We start from the raw sequence: 24,884 nt of genomic DNA on the forward strand, positions 1-24,884 counted from the left end.
CAGCAATTAGTAAAAACATAGCATATTTAAATGACTTAGTTAACACACCTGATGTAATAGACATATCTAGATACTACACCATGCAACATCAACTCAATGTGTAAATTCTTTTCATGCCACAGAGGACACGTATGAAAATTACCTATATGCTGAGGAATGAAAGAATACAGAGTATTATAAGGGCAACTGAATTCGAAAGTGAAAACAAAATTGACACAAAAAAAAGCATTTGATAAAATGTATCATCTCTTCATGATAAAAATTCTGTGAATGGGAATCAAAGGGAAGCCCTTTAATATCATAAAAGGTGTTGCTAAAGAAAAAGACTGGACTAGGCGCTATGTGCTGACAGTATGCTAACAAGGGAGAATGACTTGATGGGTCCATTTAGAACTCAGATAGGCTTTGTCTTCAGAAGGACAAGCATCCGTTTTACATATAATTAGAGTATGTTAAATTTTTTGCATTTCCCTGTGATTGTTATATTTCACAATCCTTAAAAAGGTAATTGTCAAATAGTGTGCCTGGAAACAGGGAAACTTTTGGCATTAAGACAAATATATTTTTAAACTTTCAGAAAATGAAAACATTTCCCTCAGTATAAGGGCAATCTAGGGTAGTGAGATACAGGCTAGCTTTGAGGTTAAAATCACAGTACTGAGTGGGTTCAGAGCTCAGCTTTGCCACTTGTTTGCCGTGTGACTGCACAAGTGATGTAATGCCTCCAAGCCTCGGTTTCCTCATCTGTAAAATGAGAATAATACCACCTACCTCATAGACTATTTAGAGATTAATTCAACGCATGACTTTGGAATAGTGCTTGGCACATTTTGGGTACTCAGTGCCAGCTATTAAAAAATTGCTAAAGAATCAAAACTTAGAATCCAAGGCACAAACTATATAAAATGGCAATGAGGACTGAGAACACTGACCAAAGGGAGGAAAATGGAGAATGGAGAGAGTCCTTTGAGTAACAAACTGGAGAGGCAATGGCCCTTTGGTTTTTTTAACCTCTAGTTTCAATCTTGAAGTTTTATTTCTGTTAACCATTTGGTAAGGGCAGAGGAGATCCTAGTTTCCCTTTAAACTAGCAAGTGTATTCCATTTGAAAGAAACCTGGAAGCTTAGTGTGGATATACCCAATGAATAGAAATGTGAAGACATGAGAGGGAGGGATGGGGATCTGATCTTTTCAATGTTTTGGTGGCAGAAGGTGAGGGGAGAGGTGGATAGAAAGAAAGAAGAGAGGAACAGGGAAACCGTGGCCAGGGAAACAGTCCTAACAATTCAAACTGTCAACTCTTGCAGGTGGGTTTGTAGTATTCAGCAGCACAAAGGGCTCAGAGATGGTGCTAAAGCCTCTCAGCTGCTCCCACAGACAGTGGCCAGTGCTCTTGCTGTCTCCCTTTCTCCATCCCCACAGGGCATGGAGCCAATTAGAGTTCACATTTGAATAAAAATATCAGGCCTGGCACTGTGACTCACACCTGTAATCCCAGCACTTTGGGAGGCCGAGACAGGTGGATCACCTGAGGTCTGGAGATCAAGGCCGGCCTGGCCCACATGGAGAAATCCTGTCTTTACTAAAAATACAAAAATTAGCTGGGTGTGGTGGTGTGCACCTATAATCCCAGCTACTCAGGAGGCTGAGGCAGTAGAATTGCTGGAACCCAGGAGGCAGAGGTTGCAGTGAGCCAAGATCATGCCACTGCATTCCAGCCTGGGTGACAGAGTGAGACTCTGTCTCCAAAAAAATCAGCCTCATTACTCTTCTATCTTATTTTGGATTCGCACTCTAAATGCCTTCACCTCCTAAAGTCCCAAATCAATTGCAAACATGGGGAGGGTGGTGGAGAAGGAGGCCAAGCCTCCCTGGTCTATCAGGTTTCTGTCAGGCAGGTCACTGCGTTCCCAAAATGCTAGCTTAGTTTCGCTTTGATGAGCCTCTTTGGGAGTATTTAATCTATTTCTGTCTTGGAATAGCTTTTTTCCTCCTCAGAAGAGAACTTTTGAGACGGGCTATTTTCCTGAAATTGACAAGATAGATTGATTCTCTCAGGGTTGGGCTCTAAATCCAGATTTATCTATAGTCATTTTTCATATTGTCTAATTTGGCTAATTTTAGGTCCATTCGGGATCAAGAGAGACAAGTAGGTTTATGACATGAAAAGGGGATTAAAGTTAGGATGGGGGTTGTATGTATTATAATAAGGATCAACATGTCTGCAATGTTTAGTATTTTCATTTAATTTTATTAGCAAAAATGTCTTTGACTTCATTTTCAGTGATAATTTCTATTCTGTAGGCTTCCAAAATGGATTTAAAATAGCTAGTCATCTTTGTTACCTAGAACCTGGGCTACTGTAAACACACAGCATTAAGCCTTTAGGGTAAAATAGCATTTAGGGTACTTCTGTGCAGATTAGGAAAAGGTGCCCCCCCCATAGGTAAGCACAGGACAAGGGACTGGGGGGCAGCCTCCCAGAAGAGGCAGACCTTTGCCAGGACTCCTGCTGGGCTAGAGGAGCGTGGGATGAATTCCCGCTCCCCCTCCCTGGCATCCTGGTGGGCAGGGGTTCTTATAACGTAGCCTTGTACTTGGCTCTTTCTGTTACATTGCATGGATGTTGAGGATTTGAAGGGCAATGTAATCAGAACTTGTCTCCAACACTGAGTTGTATTGGAAATGAAGCCAGAGGGTGACTCCAGGTTTATCATCATAACAGGTAGGAATTGTTCCATGACTTTTGGGATGTGAGGGATGTCACATTTCTGTATCGTACAAATCAAACAATTTCTAGCTCACCACCCCCTATTTGAATAGACAAGAAGCTCAGTAGTGATCATTTGGGGCTCCCTCCCCTTTTCCAGATCGTAGAAGATAGTCCAGAGGGATGGAAGGCACAGGAGGCCTCATGCTGCCCTGGGGAAGAGAGTGGGTCTCTGTGGTTGCCATTGCAATGGGGTTCATAGCTACTCAGCCATGATTGTTGACGCCCCGCCCACCTGTCTGCTGTGCTGCTTTGGGCATGGGCATAGAGTTTTTTCCCTGGTGGTCCTTGCCACTACCCGCAGGCAATCCTCTTCCTAGTGCCTCCTTTCCTCTTTAGCGGCACTGCATCCAAGGAGACTCAGCTTCACACCATTTCCAGAATGCACAATCCTTTTCCCTTCACCACATTCCTGGATTGAGCAGCTTTCTTTTTCTTTCACCTCTGGAATTATTAACCCACCACCCCAGCCCCTTCTTCACATTAGCATTCAGTGGCTCAGCTGGAACCATCCAAGTGCCTATTAAGCCTTCCCAGGCAGGTAATGAGGAGCACAAAGGCCTGGACCCTCAGTCAGATTGATGGGGAGGCACATGGGGGATGGGTGGCTAGCTTCATCTCTTCCTCGTAAATCGGGATGAATCTTCTGGATGAAGGGAGTACAAAGAGCAAGGTGGTTTCTCAGTAGATCACCCCAGCGCCTTCAACACCTAATGACTCGCTTTTGACAGAATATTCCAAACCCACCAATTATTATTTTGAGCATCTCCTCGGGCAAGATACGTATTGTGAAGGAAACAAAGACTTTTAAGAAAATTTTATCTCCCAGTAGCTTAGACTTCAGTTGAAATGTGATGAAGGAAGAGAAAACTCCCCAGCAAATTCCTATAATTCAAGAAAAAAAAAACAAACACAGGAATTAGTAGAGAGGGGTCCAGGGAATAGCGAGGTCCTACTTGGGTGGGGGAGGGGTGTTCAGAGAGATTTCATGCAGGAGGCCTTGAGGGAGGGTGAGATTTTAAAATCATTCTAAACTCGAACAATGCATAAAAAAGTACAAGAGAGAAAGTGGGAGCAGGGGCTGCTTCTGACTGGGAGATCACAGCTTAATGGAGGCGGGCAGATGGGAGAAGGAGCAGGAAGGGGATTGGGGAGGAGGAGCGGAGATGAAGGGTGTACTCATTTCCTGTGGCTGCTGTAACAGATTACACAGACTGGGTGGTTGGAAACAACAGAAAGGTGTTCTGTCATGCTCAGGAGGCCAGGAGTGTGAAACCAAGGACTGGGCAGGGCTACACTCCCTTTGGAGGCCCTAGGAGAGAATGCCTCCCTTACCTGTTGCAGCTTCTGGGGGCTGCAGGCAGTCGGCGGTTTGTGGCCACATCACTGCTGCCTCTGCCTGCGCCTTCACGTGGTCTTCTCCTCTCTCTGGGTGTATTTGATCTCCCTCTGACTCTCTCTTATAAGAATAATTTGAATTGCATGTAGGGCTCACCAGAATAATCCAGGATAATGTTCTCATTGCAAGTTCCTTAACCACATCTGCAAAACCCCTGTTTTTCCCCAAATAAGGTAATATTTATAGAGTTGGGGAAGTAGGACCTGATATCTTTAGGGGACCATTATTCTGCCTACCACAGAGGGTGAAATCTAAATGTCCAGAGCCTGACAGCCAGGCTGAGGGGCTGACCACAGCCTTGGTGAAGCCATCTGAGCCTTTTACATCAGGCACTCACATGAACAAGTCTCCTGTGAAAAGAAGCTCTCTCTGATGAGACTGAGAACAGACAGCAGATTCATGCAAGCTGGAGATGGTGGGGCACTGTGTTAAGGAAACAGTGGGGATGAGAATGAGAAGTAGATGGGGAGAAATAGAATCAGAGGGTTTGGCAACTGCTTGGATGTACAGGAGAGGGAGAAGGACCCACCAAGGAATACTTCCAGCTAAGCAGATGGAGAGCTCAGAGGGATGTGCTCCTAGCAGGAAAGAGAAGGTGGCACCATGGACTGGCACGGCGAGGAAGTTAATTTTGGTTTGCAAGATGTTACGTTTCATAAGAAAAAAAGCTTTTTGGTTAGTTGGTGGTAGAAAACTGGACCATGATGATACCTCAAAACAATCTAAGAGAAATACACTTTGGATGTTTATCTTATTAATTGTGGTTTTATTTTAATTTGCTTAAAATTTTTGATTTTAATATGCAAAAAGATCTAAGTTAGCTCAAGAAAGCCAAGAGTGGGTTTGTCACATGGCCACATCTCAGAGACTAGACCTGGAGTACAGTTACCACTTCAGGACTTCCTAGTGGGAGGTAGTGGGTCTTTAGAGATCACTGGGAATCATGCCATTGTTTTCTCTCTACCAACTCCTTTATTATTTCCTTCTGCTCTTTTTAATTCTTCTCCTGGTTTCACCCTGCTTTCTTATCATTTTTTGTCATCTTTCTCAGAGTCTCTGCTTTCTCATAATCCAGGGTTACCATGGAGTCTTATGCCTTCGTGGTTAATTCATTATAACCTCGTGATTTAGTTCCCACTACTAACTGTCCGTTCTTTCATTACTTACAGTTCAAATCCCTGAGGATAATAATCCGCTAGGCTAGGTGAACTTTTTGCCCCAGGCTGTATTGTAGATTGCTAGCCAGCCTCTGGATTGGCTACCTGTAGATCAGATGGCCACTTCTGGTCCAATCAGCTGCAGCCAAGGGTTGGGATCATGTGATGCAAACAATGCAGCCTGGGATTTGGCTGGAGCAAAGCATTTGACAGGCACAATAATTAGCATACCTTAGAGCAGTGGTCCTCAGAATGTGGCTCCTGGACCAACAGCATCCTGGGAAGCTGTTGGAAATGTCAGCCCTTGGGCCCCAACCTAGACCCCTTGAATCAGACACTCAGGACGAGGGGTGCTGCAGTTTGCACTTTAACAGACCCACCAGGGGATACTGGTGCATGTTCAAGTTTAAGAACCACTGCCTTAGACTATGCAAACAGCATATTGACTGAAAATGAATGTTTGCATAACATCCAGAGAGAAAGCCTGGCATTCAGGTTTAGCAGGTTTTAAACAAAGTGGGAGTGTTGTTAGTTGATCCTAGGGATCAGGAGAAAGTAGCATTTGTTATAAATCTCTATTTTATGGATGCCACAATGTCAGTGTTTTCTGTTGTTGGATGACCTGCATTCTCTGGTTTGTACTGACTGCCCCAAAAGATGAACTATGGTAATTATCGTCATCCACACCTATTCACTCTCCACCCGTGGCTCCACTCCTTCCCCGACTGTACAAATGCACATTCCTCATAGAGACCAGCCCAGCACTAGGTTCCCTCCAAAAATTCTGACAAATCTTGCTTGATAAGTGATTATGATTCTGGTTAGGGTATTGTTTTCCTCCAAATATCAGTTAACTATTTACTTTGAGTCTTGTAACATTCAGATCATTTACATCCCTCCAGTCTATTGCTTGTCCCAGGCTAAGAAGTTCAGTTTGTTAGGTTTTTCTTTTTTTTTAATGAATCTAATTTACATGAAAGTGGATTATAACAATGACATAAAGCAAAACAGAAGATGGGAGAGAAAGTAAAAAGAGAAACTCTCTGTGCCTTTCCAGGGAGTATGAACAAGTTAAAACCTAATCTAGGATTTATGTGGGCTACAATTAATGTGAGGTTATCTGGGTGCAAAATTTAAGTGGGTGTGGATGCCAAAATACTCAGTAATCCAGATAAATATTGTAGTGCAATTAAAATCAAAAGCAAACGTCCAGAAAACCTTGCAAGGTGGCAGAAGATGCCATCTTGAAAGGATGCGTGACCTGCTTGGTTTGGAGCAAGATAAGCAGTCACTGCTTCCTACCCTTGACTGTAGAAAAAATATGTTAGGTACTCTAAAAAACACTGGAATTAGAAAAACAATGCTATACTCTAACATAATTATTAAAGTCGCTATTAATTTATTTCTTTTATTCACAAAGGGTCATTTTGGAGTTTCCAGGACATTCACATAACCCACATAACTGAGAACACCTCTTCTCCCACTGTCTGCCTGGTTTTGGTCAGGGAGGAAGACTGGTCAATCCTATCCAGCTCCTCATCTGATGTGGGACTCATCTGGTCCAACAGGGTGGTGAGCCCACGATTTCCCTGCTCCTCCCCATTCAGTGCATATTGTCTTTCTCTCTTTATCCTTGTCACTCTCAGATCTTATATGCAGAATTGTATTATGGAAAGTGCAGTAGAGGAGGCCATGTTGTGTTTTTATCCCAGCTCAGCCACCAAACAGATGTGTGACCTTGGGTCAATCCTGTGTCGCACTGGGCTTTAGTGTCCTCATCTGTGCCATGAAGAAATCAAATGACACCAATCCACATTCCTCTCTGCTTTTGAGATTCTGTACTTCCAGCTCCATGTTAGAAAACTCACATCCACAGTTCATAACCCCTCTTTTTGCTCCTCATTCCAATGGCCTGTCCAATTGCCTCAGGAAAATTAACTCCCACCCACTATGAGGCGTGGTTGATGATATGAGAGAAGTGTCTGGGGCTTACATGTATCAGAGGTGTGATTTCTAAAGAAAAACATGAGTAAAATCCCAGTACTGCTGACCCTCCCACATGCACACAATGTCCTCCAGGAATGCCCTCAGGAGTCTCTATTTGCCTCATCATCTTTTCATCAAATATATCATTCATGTACTCCACAAAGATGTATTGAGTATCTCGTAAGCAGTAGATACTTTTCTTAGCAATGAATAAGAGAAAGTTTCTGCCGTCCCTCATGATGTGGCCACTCATTCTAGCACGTATATAACATCATACATGGTGCAGTGATGTCTCTGTCAACAACAGACCACACATTCTATGGTGGCCCCATGGTATTGAAATGGAGCGTGTATAGAAACCTGATACATGGCACTTGATATTGACATTGTGAATCAAGTAGGGGAAATAATTGATATTTAGCGATGGTGCTGGGACATTTAGTTTCCCATATGAAAAACAATATATAAATAAAAATACACATATCATCTAGGTTTGTGTAAGTACACTCTATAATGTTTGCATAAGGATGAAATTGCCTAACGATGCATTTCTCAGAACGTGTCCCCATCATTAAGTGACACATGACTATTTAATGTATACACTCAGGGAAGAAAAAATAAATTAGTCCATTAGTCTTAAAAATGGGAGCTTAACTTGAAGTTTCCTTTCCACAAAGCTGGCAAAAAATTCAATCTTGGGTATTTTTAGGGACTTCTTCCCAGGCCTTCCTAGGATCATACAAAATCTAAAGAAGTTCTGTGGTTCCTGGAAAATGGCTGAAAAGACTGAACATCAGTGAGGTAGTTATCCTTGATGTACTTCTTCCCAAACACTCATATTTCCCTGAAGGCAGATGACTCCATGGCATCTGTGCCAGATTTGCCCAGGGCTCTTGGCTCAGGATGGGAATCCTCATGTTCAGGGGTTTCCTCACGTGGCATCTTCTTCCCTTCAGCTTGCATAAGCACCACAGAAGCCCTATTCTCTGACATGAACAGAAGGGACAAGTGCTTGGTTGATGAATCCAGAAAGAGAGTTAAGTAGGTCCACTATACACACAGATATCCTATTACATTTTTATCATAAAACATATAAGTATACATGCATTTGCCAATGTTTTGATTTTGGTCCAAGACCTTTTCTTTAATATGAGCACACTGTTTACCATTGTAATCCTCTTTCTTCAAAAGATTCCCACTCATAGTTCATCATCTATAACATCTGTCTTTGATTCCTTTATATTACAATAGGAACTTAATGACAATTGTGAAGCAATCTGAAAAACTAATTCTTCTGTAACTTAAAAATTTCTCCCCAATATTTTGTAGTGTCTCACCCACATCTAATTTGACAGGATTAGCTAATCACCATTATCTGTTCTTTCCAAAACACTCAACTTAATTTTCATAGAAAAAAAAGTCATCTTATTTGCATTCACATTTCATTGGTTTACATATAATTAAATTGCATAGTCTCAATAATTAGTACAATAGGCATTAACGTATGGGGAACAAACTTAACTGACTCCTAATAAACACATAATGCAACTGCTGAAGGTAGAAGTAGGTGAGCATGTTAGAGAGTGACCTATTGGTAACGGACATCTAGTGAGCTATGGATGTGAGTCAAGATGTTTTACTGAAGTGAAAAGCATGTGTTAGTTTGTAGAGTTAAGTGGAGATCAGTAAAGAGAACTTCCCTGGTGTTTACAGTATTTGTTAAAACTTGCTTCCCCACCCTTTTGCCAATAGGTACCACCACTTAAAGATGTGGAGTCAAAAAATCTTGAAATTTACAGTGATGTAAAACCGAATATGTTTTAATCCTTTAGTTCTGTAAGTTTCAAATTCATTTGCATTGCATTTTCTTAAAATAATAAGATAGTATATGTTTATCTTTATTTGGCCTCTAAAACCTCAGCTAAAGTGATTAAGTTTAACTTCACTCTCTTTTTCTGTCTGAGTTTAACTTCTTTGATAGGTGTTAATGAAGAATTACATAACCAAAAAAGGGGAGCAGGAAAGAGGGAAGAGAAGACAAGAAGAGGAGCAAAGCTAAAAATTGAATTTCTGTACAAAATGGGCACTTGGCTCCTAAAGAATAGAGATCCCTCTATCTTGGCATCACATGGGATATGTCCCGGCAAAATGTGCCAGTATAAAATGTTTCTGGGCACCAACTGGGTTATTAAGAGGAAAAGAATCCCTTCTGTTTTTACGAATCAAGATGATCAACATGGAATCAGAGGAAAGTGCCACTTTCCTGTGTTCTAGATTTTCATTTTTCTTCCAGCTTCCAGGAGTCTATGTGAGCTTGTCCATCTAGCCATCTTCATAGAGTAAGATAACTTAATACTTGTAACCATAAATTGCTGCGAGATCAATATTTCCAAAGCACAGCTCTGATGTCACCTTCCAACCCAAAACACTTCAATGCCTCCCCTTGCCTAATGAATTAAATCCTTACACTTCACCCTAGCATTTAGGTCCCTCCCAACAAGGCTGGCTCACATCTCTCAGGATTCTTCTGCATCTATATGCCACTCAGGACACAACGGACTACTTGTGCTGTCTTGTACCTTGTGCATTTTCTTGTGTTCTTGTTGTGTGGATTGGAATGCGTGTACTCCCTTCATGCATGGGTATAGGTTAGGGCCCACAAGGAACTGAATTCCTTTCCCCCTCCCAAAATGCAAGCTTTATTTTCCTGAATTACAGAATTTTTGTTTCTTCCCTTATCCTAGTGTTACCCAAACTTCTTTTCTATCAGTATCTCTATATTAGTATGTGTCTTTATTTTTTATTTTATTTTTATTTTTTCTTTTTAGAGACAGGCACGGTCTCACTTTGTCACCGAGGTTGGAATGCAGTTATACAATCATAGTTCATTGTAATCTTGAACTTCTGGGTTCAATCCATCCTCCTATCTCAGCCTATCCAGTAGCTAGGACTACAGGCACACACCACTGCACTCAGGTGATTTTTGTTTTTTATAGAGATGGGGTCAATGTTGCTTAGGCTGGTATTAAACTCCTGGCTCAAGTGATCCTCCACCTCAGCCTTCCCAAGTATTGGGATTACAGGCATGAGCCACCACGCATGGCCAATATTTGTCTTTAAATTGACTCACTTTGTTTTTACCTCAATCTACTTATTTATTATAAAAAGTACTCTACATGGAAGAAACAATCCCACTTGATAAATATAAGCACATCATGAACATGAATTCAATAAAAACATGCAGTGACTTTACCTTCTAGCTGGGTAACTCTTGCCTGAGGCATGCACTATCTTGGTTAAAGTGTTAAAGTTTGGCAGCAAACAGAGTTTTTCCTTGATGAAATCAGAAGGATTGAAGAGGAATGGAAAATAGACTGATTTTCTCACTGTTTATTAGCAATACCATATCCACGCACCACTGAAAATCGTGAGTGTTGCATGCTCCACACCTCAGAAAACAATGCCTCAATCCCATGAAACAATAAGAAAGAAATGAGTCTTCCTCCTCCTCATGTCCTTCACCTTCCCAAGAACCTATTCCTCAGGCTTCTAAAGCATGCCCACCTCCTCCAGGGAACCCACTGAGGTGCCTCATAAGCCCGGTGTTATGTGATGGGAAGGCATGATCAGTTATTTCTGCAACATTGGCCAATGAATTGGTCTGTCATTTCAGAAACATCACGATGATAGGTTCTTTAAATCCATGGCCCTAGGATGAAGAATGAGCTTTTATTCTCGTGTGTGTGTGTGTGTGTGTGTGTGTGTGTGTGTGTGTGTGTGTAGTGAGGATGAGGGTGTAGCAGCAGAAGACTGGGAGTTTTCTGAACTCCCTTAATTCACAAAGCTGTCTTCATACAGTGCTCTCATGTTTGGTAGTTGGGCTGTACATTTTCCTATTATAAATAAATTTCTTTTGAAGCTGGTTAAGACTTTGGAGATCACCTTCTCCCCCTACTCTCCTGCCCCGCCCATTCCAACTTCCATTGGTGGAGGAGGAAGCAAAGGTCGAGAGAGGACAGATGTCCTGCCCATGAAGACTCTGCCTGTAAACAGTGAATTGGAATCTAAGTCCAGATGCTTATCATAGAAATCCAGATGCCCCAAAATGTAACTGACTTGAGTTGTTCACAGACTTTCCTTTTCCTTTTGCAGGCAGTGCTGAGCCCTCTCATAGCCATCGCACTGAAAATATCCCAGATTCATGAGAGAACGGGCCGGAGGGGACCCACTGTCATCACCTGAGTAGCGGAAAGATCACTCATCAGGGCCAAAGAGAGTGCTCAGCGGGAGATGCTTCACTGATGCCTTCTTGCTACCTGTTTGTGCCTCTTATGACTTTGGAAAAACAAAAGATATTTTGCTTTTGGGGAACAGAGGGTGGGTGGGAAAAGAAAAAAATTCCATTTGGTTTTGGTTTTGTCCCATTCCTCCAAATGCAACAGGGCCTTTAGCTGTCTGTTAAAGCTGCACAATCATTTGATATCTACATTTTGTCACACAAAGGAACCTCCCCTTTTGACAATGACTGGGCTAGGCAGCTGTTAATCACAACATCTGCGCATCATTGGTGCCAAGCGAGAAAATGTTCTAAAATCACAAGAGAGAACAGTGCCAGAATTAGCTGACCCTAAGTCCCAGGTGCCCCTGGGCAGGCAGAAGGAAACACTCCGAGTATGGAGAAGGGTTTAGCTTTTCATCCTATGTCAGGTCTACAATGGGGGAAGGTTTTATTACAGAACTCCCAACAGCCCACGTCACTCCTACCACCCACCTGATGGCCCTGCCTCCCCCATCCCATCCCCAACATCCCTGTACCACCTTCTCTCACATCTTCTAAAGCTTTCTACAGATCACAATGGCACACTTCCAACAAAATATATCAATAGGTGTTTTCCTCTCTTATTTTGTAAACAATATTATTTTAGCTATTAAGCTGGATACCTTCTTTCAAATTCAGCCATTCAGTTGTAAAGGTGGGAAGAAGTTTCTTGACAAGACTCTGCAATTAAATGCTTACAATTTGGGGAGACCCTTCCTTGATTACATCAAGTATGTTGGTACATGGGTTTATACAAGTTCCTCTTGAGAAGACAAAAAGACCACCATGTGTGAGAGCTCTTTGACTTTGCCAATAGGGGCCTATCTTAATGCACTTGTTTGGACACGGTTCTGATCTTATTTGTAATGGCTGCAAAAGGAGAGGATGAAACGCTGTAAAAGTAGGAAATGAAGTGGATGCTGGAAGAAAATGTAATTGGTGGTACAGCTATGGGCCAGATGATGGAGGGGAGGGTGGGGACCCCTGCCGGCAAGCAGGGGGTCACAGCTGGCTTTCCTTGCTTAGGAAAAGGGTACTGCAGCTCCAGCAGCCTCCTCTGTACTCAGCCAGGACACCCGTGGGACCTGTTTGCATCTGTTTTGCTTCTTTGGGAACGGCACAGTCACTTATCCTGCCATTTGCGGAGATGACCTGGTGCACTTTGACTGTTGAGCAATGCATTATTGCTGTAGTCAAGGTTAGTGCAAGCAAGGAAACATTCCCAGTAAGGTATTTGTTTCCATTTTCTGTCTATGCTTCTGTCAGAAACTTGCTAGGACATTTAGTGGCCAATAAAAAAGAAATTCCTAATTTCAACCTTATCCAAGGATTGTGGGTTTTTACTTATTTGTTTGTTTCGCCATTTGATAAACTCCAGTACTGGTGACCTATCCTGATAAATCTGCCTTTCAGAAAAACCGCAAGGGCTGTTTTTCACTATTATGACTAGAGACATGTATTAAATGGAACAGAAAAGGTAAGTTACTCAAAACTGCCTTTGGGAGTGCAGAAACTGAAATGGCATCTAGACCTCCACTGTAACTGTCTTCATTTCAAAATAATAGGAAGGTGACTTTGAGCTGAGATTCTAAAACAAAAAAAAAACCCTTTCAAGATTGATAACCATTGGAATAAAATTCCATAGCCTTGGTTCTCAAGGTCTTGTCTCATGAGTGGACGTCCATGCTAGCCATCCATGTGTTCATTAATCACGGATGTGTTAGTCAGGACACTCAGATGTATTCTTAGGTGTATCAGCTCTAGGTAAGAAAATACTTATTTATTTTCTCAAGTTGCCAAACTTTTAATGATCTCTAACTTGTAAGTTCAAATGTAAATTAGTTCTTACATAAAAATTATATTTCTTTGTTTTGATATGGAGTCATGTGTGGCCAGTAGCCCAAATATATATTTACCCAGCAGTCCATCCATTCATCCACCCATCTGTTGATTCATTCATTCATTCATTCAGTGAACATAGATTGAGCAACTCATCTAGGCAGGGTTCTGTTTTAGATGGGGCAGAGAAATGGATGAAACATTATTCCTGATCTTATAAGATTATAATTTGGGAATAGGAGGCTATGACAAACATACACAAATAATCAGATTAAAATGTTACAGGAGGCACAAACAATGTGCTGTGGGACTACACAGAGAGAGGCAATAGACTCAGAGATGGTAGCATGAGAGCGGTTTCCCAAACAGTAGAGTTTCTTGGGATTTGTAAGCATTTATAGAATTTCATCAAGGGTGAGTGAAGTCAGCAGATAGGCTAGGAATTGAGGGTTAGGATGGCTGGAGAGGAGACTTGCTTGGGGTCTCCTGAGGAGGTGGCTTGATGCATGGGGTTGAAGCGGGCACAGGGTTGTGAATGTCAGGCAGAGCAAAGCCTTGGGCCCAGCCACCAGAAGAAGCAGCTGCGTAGCTGCCTATTTTTACAGAGATTTTTTCAGCTATGTTGTCAAGGGAAGGTCTTTTGGTGGGTCTAGGACACAGTCACTCTCTGGAACCTGTTCTGATTCACATTGCCAAGATATTATTTCTGCCTTACATGAAATCCAAACTTCTCTTGCCAAACTATATGTGTATGACCTCTTGCCTAATTCTCAGGAGAGGAGAGAGGCAGGAAGTCACTGTTCCCCATATAATGTTCTTTATATTCTTAAAGATGAAGCTCTAGGCTGGGCATGGTGGCTCACACCTGTTATCCCAGCACTTTGGGAGGCTGAGGTGGGTGGATCACTTGAGGTCAGGAGTTTGAGACCAGCCTGGCCAAAATAGTGAAACACTGTCTCTACCAAAAATACAAAAATTAGCCAGATGTGGTGGTACATGCTTGTAATCCCAGCTACCCAGGAGGCTGAGGCAGGCTAATAGCTTGAGCTCAGTAGGTGGACATTGCCATGAGCCGAGATGGAGCAGCGTGTACTCCAAGCTTGAGCAACAGAGCAAGACTCTATTATCTATAAAAAAAAAAAAAAAAAAAAAAAAAAAAAAAAAAAAAAAGGAGTTGTAGTCACTGCTTTTTAAGAGTAAATGACTTGGCCAGGCATAGTGGCTCACGCCTGTAATCCCATCACTTTGGGAGGCCGAGGCAGGCAGATCACGAGGTCAGGAATTCGAGACCAGTCTGGCCAACATAGTGAAACCCCGTATCTACTAAAAATACAAAAAAAAAAAAAAAAAAAAAAGCCGGGGATGGTGGTGTGTGCCTGTAATCCCAGCTATTCGGGAGGCTGAGGCAGGAGAATCGCATGAACCCAGGAGGCAGCAGTGAGCCAAGATGGTGCCATTGCACTTCAGCCCAGGTGACAATGTGAGACTCCGTCTCAAAAAAAAAAAAAAAAAAAAAAGAAACAGAGTAAATAAAGGTCCAAAATTTCGTGGGAATTGCAAGTCAATCATACAGAAACTATGGATAGAGTATGGCAACTGCCAGGGCAACTCTGGTGATCTGCTGTTACAGAGGGGTTCACTCATTACACCATGTGCCTGCAGAAAAATGGCAAGCAACACGATACATCACATGCTGGTTTTCAACCAGGGCGGGTGTTTGGAAATGTGTGTGTATTTGCCAGAGAGGCATTTAGTGGCAGTAGTAGGAAAGCAAACACGCTAAATATCCTTCCAGGCGTTAGCCAGTCCCCCAGAACAAAAATTTGTTTTGCGTCACCCAGGAATCTTGAGTTTATTAAATGTCCTTGAAAATAGATAGGCAGTCATTATTAAAATGAGATCATTTATCAACTTGTACTGATCTGAGTGCAGTATACATCCACAGTATTTGCAGGACAAATTGTGTTGCATGACATTATAGGCGGAAGGGCTTGCATGTGACATGCAGGCTTTCTGCACAGGAAGTCTCAGCTTCATGCACAGTCCCATGGATCAGTGTAAGGCATGGGATTTACTTTGACATTCATATGAGTGTGGGGAATTTGAAAAGCATCTGCAGGAGCTGGTAATGATATAACTGTGTGACTCCATTCCGTTGCTGGATCACGCACTGGATACTCTCAAAACATGTGGACACTGAAATCCCAGACACCTGTCTTAAGGAGCTTCCCATCCCTGAGTATAGAAAGGTCTGAGAAACTGTGTGCCTTTGGAAATAATGTAACTGCCAGTAAATCAGTCTTTGGCCCTTTGACAGTTACAAACAGCAAGAGATTATCCGAAGCAGCAGAGCTTACAGAATGTCTGTTCCACTCCGACCAGCTGGAGTCCTTACTAGAAGAAATAGCCCATGCAGTTGACAGCCCACTTGGTATGTGAGTCAGCCTAGGTTGTCATGGAACCTTACAGAATATGGAGAAGATATAGATTATAAGTCCATGTCTTTATCATCTTTCCATGCCTATTTGCACCTAATATGTGCCCTGCAATGCAGGGGAGCTAGAGCAATGCCTCACCAAAGACAGTATATTTAAATAGAATCTTAAATGATAGATAGGAGTGTCATTAAAAGCAATGGTAAGGTTTTGCATGGAGGGTCGAAAATGAACACAGTACATCTCAGATATGCAAAAGATGCAGTATAACTTATTCTAAAATTGAGGATAACTGACCTTATCCTTACCTTCTGGAGTGGTGGTAAGGCCTACTCAAACTTTCTGCTCAAAGGGACATTATGAGATTACAATACTGGAGGGTCTTCAACTCTGAGAACTTCCCTTCCCCATTGACATGTGAACCTACCATCCACAATTGAGAGAAGAGAATGAGCAAAGACTTGTAGTAGGGATTTTTCTCTTTTCACTTTCTTATGTTGCAAGTGCTCTCCCTGTCATTCATGGAACTGTGGTTTCCAGTCCATGACCATTAATTTTATAAACCTGAGAAGGAAGAGCAGAGGCAGTATCTATTTATCTTGAGTGAATCATCTAGGGGATGACTAATATAGTATTATGAACCGCAATCAGATACTTTTGTCTGATTTGTCCAGTGGATTTTAATTGCTGGGTCTCTCAAATGTAGAATTTGCTTTGTGTTCTACCCTTGTTCTTGACACATGATTCAGAGTATATATGCTTAAATCAACAAATAACTATTAGCATTTTATTTTCAAAAAGACACACCCAGGTTATTTTCCAGATCAATAGTTAGAGTTCAATAATGTTTGGGTTTGCAGAAAGATCAACTCATTCTGACACTGTTAGTTTAACCAGAGAATAATACTTTGACCTATGGTCTTTTATTGATTTTTTTTTTCTGATGCAAAAAAAAAATAGCAAAAGAAAAATTTAAGTACAAAATTTATTGCAGTGAATAGATTAAAACTATTTCTTATGTAAACCAAAATCAACATTTGTTTCACTTGACTACCAGTAGTTGGAAAAACTATCTATTACAAATGCAAACTCTGGAGAAAAGACCAATGATGGTGCTTGTTCAAGTCAGTGAATGTGCTCAGACCACCAGGGAGAATTTCAGGCTAACTCTCTTAGTAGAGGGATAGAAAGAGATGACAAGAGAGGAATAATAAATTATATTACTAATAAATGATCACTTCCTTATTGGACAACCATGAGTGACCTTCATATTTTTATGCCCTCGATGCCAAGGATTTAAATAACAGATTCCCAAATTCATGCTTCATGGACAAGGATTTCCTTTTATGAAGCTTCTTATGCATTTGTCAGGATACACTTTATCTATGCACTCAGCAATGATGGAGAAGAGGAGTCCACAAAGGAGGCTCCATCCCATCTTGACCACCCTCTTCCTCTTTGAATGATCTACATCCTTCTCACCAACTGTCTAAAGCCCTTCCTGTGCCCATTCACCAAGGGCTGTCTCCATTGTGAATCATTCTTCATCATCCATGTAACGATCAGGGGGAAACTATGCTATGAGGCGAGGGACCAGTTTCTAGGCAGAAAACCTGGAGGACATTTTGCATATTTTAAAAGAAGCTGATTAACCCTAAAGCAATCTCTACCACTTCTCCAAGGGCTTTAAGATATTGCAGCAACCCTGGGGCTCTACTTTCTGTTACAGCCCATTTTCTGAAGGGAGAGAGAAATCCAAACTGTCTCCTAGAAGGACAGAAGTTAGACAGGGCTACCGAGCTCACAAGTATGAAGTAAGCCAGTCCTCCCATGTCCCTCTAGGGACCCTTCTTCACCCTCCTAGAAGTCATTGTGTTATTGGAAAAGTTTCTTAACTTCTGAAAATCTCAGTTTTACGCACTTGTAAAATGGGAATAATCATAGTGCCTATCTCTTAAAGATGGAATGAGGGCTAACATGCATGAGAAGCTCATGGCACAGAGCCTGCCATATAACAGGCATTCCACACCAGTGAAGTGCCTCACTTGATAGAGGAGAAAACTGAGGCCGGAGAGATGAAGATCCTTGGCCCAAGTTCAAAAGCATCAGGCTGCACCTCTTTCTACCACCCTGCAACGAGACTTGTCGTCTTGTATTTAAAACACAAAACAATAAAATATAATAAAGTTGAAGAGAAACCATCAGATTTAAAAATGAATGTCCTGAGTCTAAAAGTCAAGATCTGTATCTTGCCGGGCGCGGTGGCTCAAGCCTGTAATCCCAGCACTTTGGGAGGCCGAGGCGGGCGGATCACAAGGTCAAGAGATCGAGACCATCCTGGCTAACACGGTGAAACCCCGTCTCTACTAAAAATACAAAAAACTAGCCGGGTGAGGTGGCGGGCGCCTGTAGTCCCAGCTACTCAGGAGGCTGAGGCAGGAGAATGGCGTGAACCTGGGAGGCGGAGCTTGCAGTGAGCCGAGATCGCGCCACTGCACTCCAGCCTGGGTGACAGAGCAAGACTCCGTCTCAAAAAAAAAAAAAAAAAAAAAAAAAAAGATCTGTATCTTGAGACACAAGAAATCTCTGTTGATGATGAACATACATCATTAGAGTTTTTCTTTCAAATTCTAGAGATTTATAAGGGGATTCTTTGAATTACATATAAATATTTTTTAAACTATATAAGATTTATATCAAGTGGTATAATATCTATGGCCAGTACAAATTCCACCCTATGCCCTGGAATTCCATGTATTATGAATTAACTATTCTGTCTATTCCATTTGGGTCTATAAGCAATCTTATCATGTCTGTTTGTATAAGGACCTCTTTTTAAAAAACAGCTCATTTAACATTTTGTGTTTGAACCATCTTGAAGGCAAATATTACAGTCATTTTCCTTTTACATAGAAAAAATACACATCATGAAAATGAAATAATACAAAATAACATTCATGGGTTCCAAGGGCATATGTCCCAGGATGTGAAGTACTGCCTCACTCTGGTCATATGGTCAGCTGGAGGCAACTAGCAAACAAGCTAACAAAGCCAAAGGCTGAACAATCCATAAATTAAATAACAAACCTTCCCTTTGAGGTTACTAGGTGATATAGAACAGGAAGGCATGTGGCTGTCCTGACAACCAGCATCTATTCCTCCCTGGCTGGAGATGAGGTGGTGGGAGGGAAATTGAGTAGGAGCAGAAAGAATCTCTATAAGCAGAGCTCTCAGAGTAACACCTTTGGGGACCCAAGGCCTGCCAGGGTTAGGATTAGTGTGAATCCTCTGAAATGTCTGCTTGGTGTTGGCCACACCCTTCCAGGGCCCCTGGCCTGCCCTGCCCTGGCATGGCCAATTATGTCTGGAATTCAGGGCTGTCATCCCCTCCCCAAGCTCTCGTGTGGGGTCCCTGGTGTGGCTTTTCCTTCCACAGTCCCTCGTTTGCCTTTATCATCGGTAGCTGCTCCCCACAGCGGTGGCATCATGAGTGCTGGAGAGCTTTCTCTGCCTCAGCACTCTTGGCCTTGCCTCTGGGCATCCTCTAAGGTTGCTGTCACCACCAGGCCGGCTATGGACTCTCTATAAGATGGTGGGGCCTCTGGGTGGGAGTCATTTCCATCCTGGAATTCCAGGCCCGTCTCTGTATATAGAGGTGGAGGAATGCCAGAGGCCTCTCTCTCTGCAGGACAGTTCTGCTTTTCCACCTCAAGGCTCTCTTCATAAGCTGGAGGGTAAAAGTCTGGCCTAGGGGACAAAACAGCACAAACATGCATGCGTTATTTAGGCATTAATGCCAAAGAGGCAGACGGCTGCCTCTCTCAGCTCAAATTGTGCGAAGCTAAACTGTTAAGAAACATGGATTTTTGAAACAGATGTACCTCTTCCTGGCATCACCAGTTTTTAAAAAATGTGCTGCTCTTCCAAAAGAACCTTTTTATCAGCCACAGGATGCCTGCCTCTAGTCATATTTTTTTCCCAGTGGGTTATGCCAAGCTATTCCTTCTCTATTGCTCATTCACTCATGGAAACAGGGCCATTCAGTGTGAGATCCTTGTCAACAGTAGAGGAGGTGGGGGCTTTGGATAGGGAACTTCTCTCTACCGAGTACTTAGTCCATTCACATCCTTGCTCCCTTTCTCGCATGGTATCATCCCCTCAATTGCACTCACTTTCTCTGATCATCACAGTCAACAAAATAATGAATGAAAACCAACTTTGTGCTGATCCCTGAACTATACTAGATGCCCCGTCTCTGTCCTAACACCCTTTCAAGACTCAGTAGCTAGTTTCAAAGAAAACATACAAGCATACTCATTTCTCACATGATACCAACTGACAACTTTACGCAGATTTCAATTGCAACCCTTTCTATAACAGTAGGCTAAAGCAGCGATTCGTTCGGGGGCTGATGTACTCATTGGCCATCTTGCCCAGCATTGCTAATTGCTAAATCCTCCTGGCTTCTCCATCATGAATGAATCTGGGAGAGGGGGAGAGGAGAGGAAGAGAGACCGGTGAGCTCAGTTGAGTTGTATATTTATAGAGCCATCCTTCCAGTGCCTACAGGGAGTGTTTATGGTGTGTAACCACAACAGAACAGGGACTGCCATTTGTAGCCACAACTCCATTCCAAATGTTACCAGGCCCAAAGCCAGTCGCTGAAGAAGTTGTCTACTGTAAGGCATAAATCTCAGCCTTCACTCAGAATAGCCAAGGCTGAGTCATGGGGCACATGTGTAAAGGCATTTTACACAGAAAGGTGAGCTGTTCCCTGGAGTGATTTGAAAGATTCCAGGATGACTGCTGCCTGCCCCAAATCCCAGCTACCTCTCCCAACCCCACCCTCCTTCAACTGCCATCCACATTCCCAGTCCCCTGAATTCCATCACTGGATACCCATTTGCTTTGATATCTCAACCTGGGTATCCATTTTGAGTGCAAATGCTTTGGAGAAATGTGACTTCCCAGGCTGACTTGCTAGCCATTCTGTGTGGGATGAGCATCTAATTATATGCAGCAAGAAGAGGCAGTAAGATGCGGGTGTAATGATGTCCATAATTGACTTTCAAACATTTTGGCATACTGTAATATTATGCATGTGTTAGTCCATTTGAGCTATATCCTAAAGGCAATCAGTTACATGTATCAGAAATTCACACTCTAGAGGTAGTCCTCTAACATTTATACAAAAAGAAATCATCACTCTAGAGGCATCTTCTACAATCACTTCATTTATCATAATTTTTAATCAAACCAGAAACTCTGCTGGTTAGTATAACACTGTAAATAAGTTTTGGTTTTCATACTTATCTCATTAAGTAGCATAAAGGATGCTGAAAGTGGATCTTCATGGGTAAGATTACTTGTATTCAAGATACATAGAGTAGCTAAAATATTTTAGATATTTTCTACTCTTGCAAAAAGAGGGCAAAATAATTTATAGTCTTGTAGCCTGTATCTTGAGAATGATGCCTAGGGTGTTATCCCTAAATGGTCCTGTGGCTAGCCAAGAATTAGGAGGTTTCTTGTTGCCTGATGCTGACCATAAGATTAACTTAATCTTTTTTCTTCTTGTGGTAAAATATATATAACATAAAATTTACTGTTCTTAAGTGTATAGTTCTGTGGCACTAAATATACTCATGTTGCTCTACAACCATCACCTTTAAACTCTCTACTCATTAAACAATAAGTCCCCAATCTCTCCTTCCACCAGCCCCTGGAACCACTGTTCTACTTTCTGTGTCTACGAATTTGACTATGCTAGGTACTCATATAAGTGGAATCACACAATATTTGTCCTTTGTAACTGACTCGTTTTACTTAGCATAATGTTTTCAAGTTCATCCAAGTGGTGGCATGTGCCAGGATTTCCTTCCTTTTGAAGGCTAATATTCCATTGCATATATATACCACATTTTGTTTATCTACTCACCCACTGATGGACATTTGGGCTGTCTCCACCTTTGGGTTATTGTGAATAAATGTTGCCACAAGCATTGGTGTACAAACATCCATTTGAATCCCTGCTTTCAGTTCTTTTGTGTGTAAACTCAGAATGTAGAATTGCTGCATAAAATGGTAATTCTATATTTAATGTATAGAGGAATCTCCAAACTGTTTTCCACAGTGGTTGCCCCATTTTAACATTCCCACCAGCAATGCACAGGATTCCAGTTTCTTGACATCCTCACCAACACTTGCTGTTTGGTTTTGTATTTTGATGATAACTATCCTAAGGTGTGAGGTGGCGAGATAGAATGAATCTTACCTCTAGAATATTATCACCTTACTCTGAAGAAATGTTTTACGCAAGATGAGATCACAACACCTAAAAGCAGAGTAAACCGGGACTTCTCTGAGCTCACAGAGATTCCAGGACTCATTTTATGTTGGCTTCCTCATTTGTTGTGTAGCAGAATTTGGTCTGCGACTTGCTTTCCTTAGAACCTTAGAACCTGGTTATGGGAAGTAACTAACCATCACCTGCCACTAATTAATGACAGCTGCCATGATAAAACAAACGAGCCTGGGTTTCTAAATTGGCTTAGGTGGGTTTTCACTGGGGGTGGTGGTAGGGTTCTCTGAGATGAGTTGCCCCTATATCATGGTTTTCCCCCAAAGGTGACACCATTCTTCCTAATAACAACCCCAGAGTAATTCCCTGACAATAAAGCTTTGGTTCTAGACAGCCCATGGGACATGCAAGTCGCTCCATAGTAGGATCAGAAATTACTCAGATCTTAACACAGCTCAGACCATCTCAGCCCTCCTTGGTCCCTCTGCTTGTCAGCAAGTACCTGTCCACTGTGGCCAGGGGCAGGGCCCCATGAGCAAGGTGTTGTCCAAGCACATGCCTCAACACTCCTTTGCGTTCCGTCACCTGGCGGTAGTTGCTCCAGAAAATTCCACTCAGAAGGATCACAAACCCCAGAGGCAGAAGCAAATAGGCCGCAATCAGGCTCCCCTGACAGTTGAATATGGAGTCCCAGGAAATGAAGAAGGCCCCCAGGCAGACCATCAGGAAACCCATCAGGAGGGCAAGAGCACAGAGAACGAGGCTAGTTCTGTTCTGCATCCTTGCACCTCAGGAACCCAGCACCCTGACCCTGCCGCTCCTCTGCTTCCCCGCTTGCTCCAAGAGAATGAGCTCATTAGCCAGCTTGCAGCTTTATACGCTCTGGGACCCACTGGCCTTTGGACAATTAAATGAAACAGGCACTTAGAAGCTATTCATTAACCATTGAAAGTAACTGTAATATCCTTGGAGAATCAGCCAAAAAACAGCATTGTATACTGCAGGAAGGAGTGGCTTTGTGTAGCTGTTTTGCTCTTAAGAGTTGGGTGGGACACTCAGCTGTTCCCAGTTTGGCCCTCCTTTGATTAAAAGGCACTGGTCTCTTAATCCCCATGGAGGGCAATTCCCCACTAAAAGCTGGAGAAGTTAGCATTCTTTAAAGAACGATCTTCTTTGTGGTTTGGTAAGAAATCCCTTCCTGATTCCTTCTCCCTTTCTCTGTATTAAAAAGGCATTTCTTCAAGGTTGTTAACATGTTTGTCTTGCCTCCCTCAATGAATCCCCACTTAATGCCCCCACACTATGATACTGGAATAATTCCAAGACAAAAGTTCAGAATGTGAACTCCGCGATTCCTGCTCTGTTGACAAGATGAAGAGCTTGAGTGGGAGGGGAAGGAGAGTGCTGGAGAGAAGGACTATAACAGTCAGAGCCTCGGGAATTTGGGGGGATTTGGGGCCTGTAATTCCTGCAATCTTTCCCCCTTCAAAAAGTACATATGAAATATAATTCATTTTAGAGGATGCTGCTAAAAATGTTCCCTGTCCTCTCCTCCACACCTCTGCTCTATGTAGCATTGCCTCAAAAAATCTTTCCAACGCCAGCCTTCTGTTTCCTGGCTGGAATTTGTTTTCTTTAGCTTGACTGTCTTTGATTGTGGATAGCTTATTTCAGACTTGGTTTATGCCCCGGCTCTGCCCTTTTTTATTTGATACTGTGGCACGTCTCTGCCAAAACCCATAGGAACCCTGGGTTGCTTTTACTCAAGATAGCTTCAGTTCCTCTTTGCGGCTGTTCCACTCCACTACTCAATTACCATTGTTTTCCATTTACTTTCCCAATGAGAGAAGCAGTTTTTTGTGCCATGCCCTAGTAATCCCTCATATAACCTTTAGTCTCATACCCACCATCTCCTTAGCTCTACCTTCATGTTAGGGCTGGGAGACATGGATATTAGGAAGACACTATGGATCAAAAACTATATAAGGCACTTCTCCATTCCAACCCTTAGCCCTTACCTTTATTAGCTTCAATTTTAACCTTGAACTACCTTGATCTTCTAGTCTTGATATTGTCTTTGTAATCTTAAAACAGCTCTTATTCCCTCCTTCTCTAAACCATGAGATGGAAGATTTCTAAGATGATCCCTAAGGATCCCACCTCCTGATATTCATGTCTTTGTGTAAGTAATCCTCTCCCCTGAGTGTAGGCTGGATCTAGTGACTTGATTTTAATCAATAGAATATGGTAAAGGTGTTAGGAAGTTACTTCCATGGAGGCTACCCAAGATTGTGGTTTTCATCTTTCTAGCAGACTCTATTGCCCTCTTGGCTTGCACCCTTTGAAGAAGGAAGCTGCCATATTGGAGAGGCCCATGAAGCAAGGAATTGAGGGCAGTTTCTGGCCAACAGTCAGTGAAGAACTGAGGCCCTTAGTCCATCAGCCCATAAGGAACTGCATCCTGTCAATGACCATGTGAACTTGGAATCGAATCCTCGTCCCGCTGAGCCTTGAGATGACTCTACTCCCAAGCGTCACCTTGACTAAGTGACCCTGAAGTAGAGGACTCAGGTAAGTCATACTCGGATTCCTGACCCACAGAAGCTGTGAGATAAGATGTTTCAGCCAGGATCCTAGATGCCACAAGATGGCAAGAGCCATAATCAACGAATGCATTA

At 42.4% G+C, this 24,884-nt stretch overlaps 2 protein-coding genes across 3 annotated transcripts in view; one reads left to right on the top strand and one right to left on the bottom strand.

Moving 5' to 3' along the window:
• PGM5 (phosphoglucomutase 5) overlaps positions 1–12,953 on the top strand; it is a 183,780-nt gene extending 170,827 nt beyond the window's left edge. For both annotated transcript variants that reach the window (XM_005581869.4, XM_045373149.2), the window contains one exon: positions 11,466–12,953. In XM_005581869.4, the coding sequence (XP_005581926.1) occupies positions 11,466–11,555 (90 nt within the window). In that variant the 3' untranslated portion in view covers positions 11,556–12,953. The remainder of the gene's footprint in view (positions 1–11,465) is intronic.
• Positions 12,954–18,727: 5,774 nt separating this feature from the next.
• On the bottom strand, positions 18,728–23,055 carry TMEM252 (transmembrane protein 252). Its single transcript, XM_005581868.5, has 2 exons — positions 22,709–23,055; positions 18,728–19,652 (listed from the first exon to the last, which is right to left on the bottom strand). Exons 1-2 carry the CDS (start codon positions 22,984–22,986, stop codon positions 19,418–19,420), a joined length of 513 nt encoding a protein of 170 aa, XP_005581925.3. The 5' UTR covers positions 22,987–23,055; the 3' UTR covers positions 18,728–19,417.
• Positions 23,056–24,884: the final 1,829 nt, after the last annotated feature.

The sequence above is a fragment of the Macaca fascicularis genome, chromosome 15, assembly GCF_037993035.2.
Source record: "Macaca fascicularis isolate 582-1 chromosome 15, T2T-MFA8v1.1".
NCBI lineage: Eukaryota > Metazoa > Chordata > Mammalia > Primates > Cercopithecidae > Macaca > Macaca fascicularis.

Coding starts and splice junctions, on each gene's coding strand:
- TMEM252 (XM_005581868.5), bottom strand. CDS start 22,986: ATGCAGAACAGAACTAGCCTCGTTCTCTGTGCTCTTGCCCTCCTGATG. Junction 19,653..22,708: donor CCCCTGGCCACAGTGGACAG/GTACTTGCTGAC, acceptor TTTGTCCCCTAG/GCCAGACTTTTACCCTCCAG.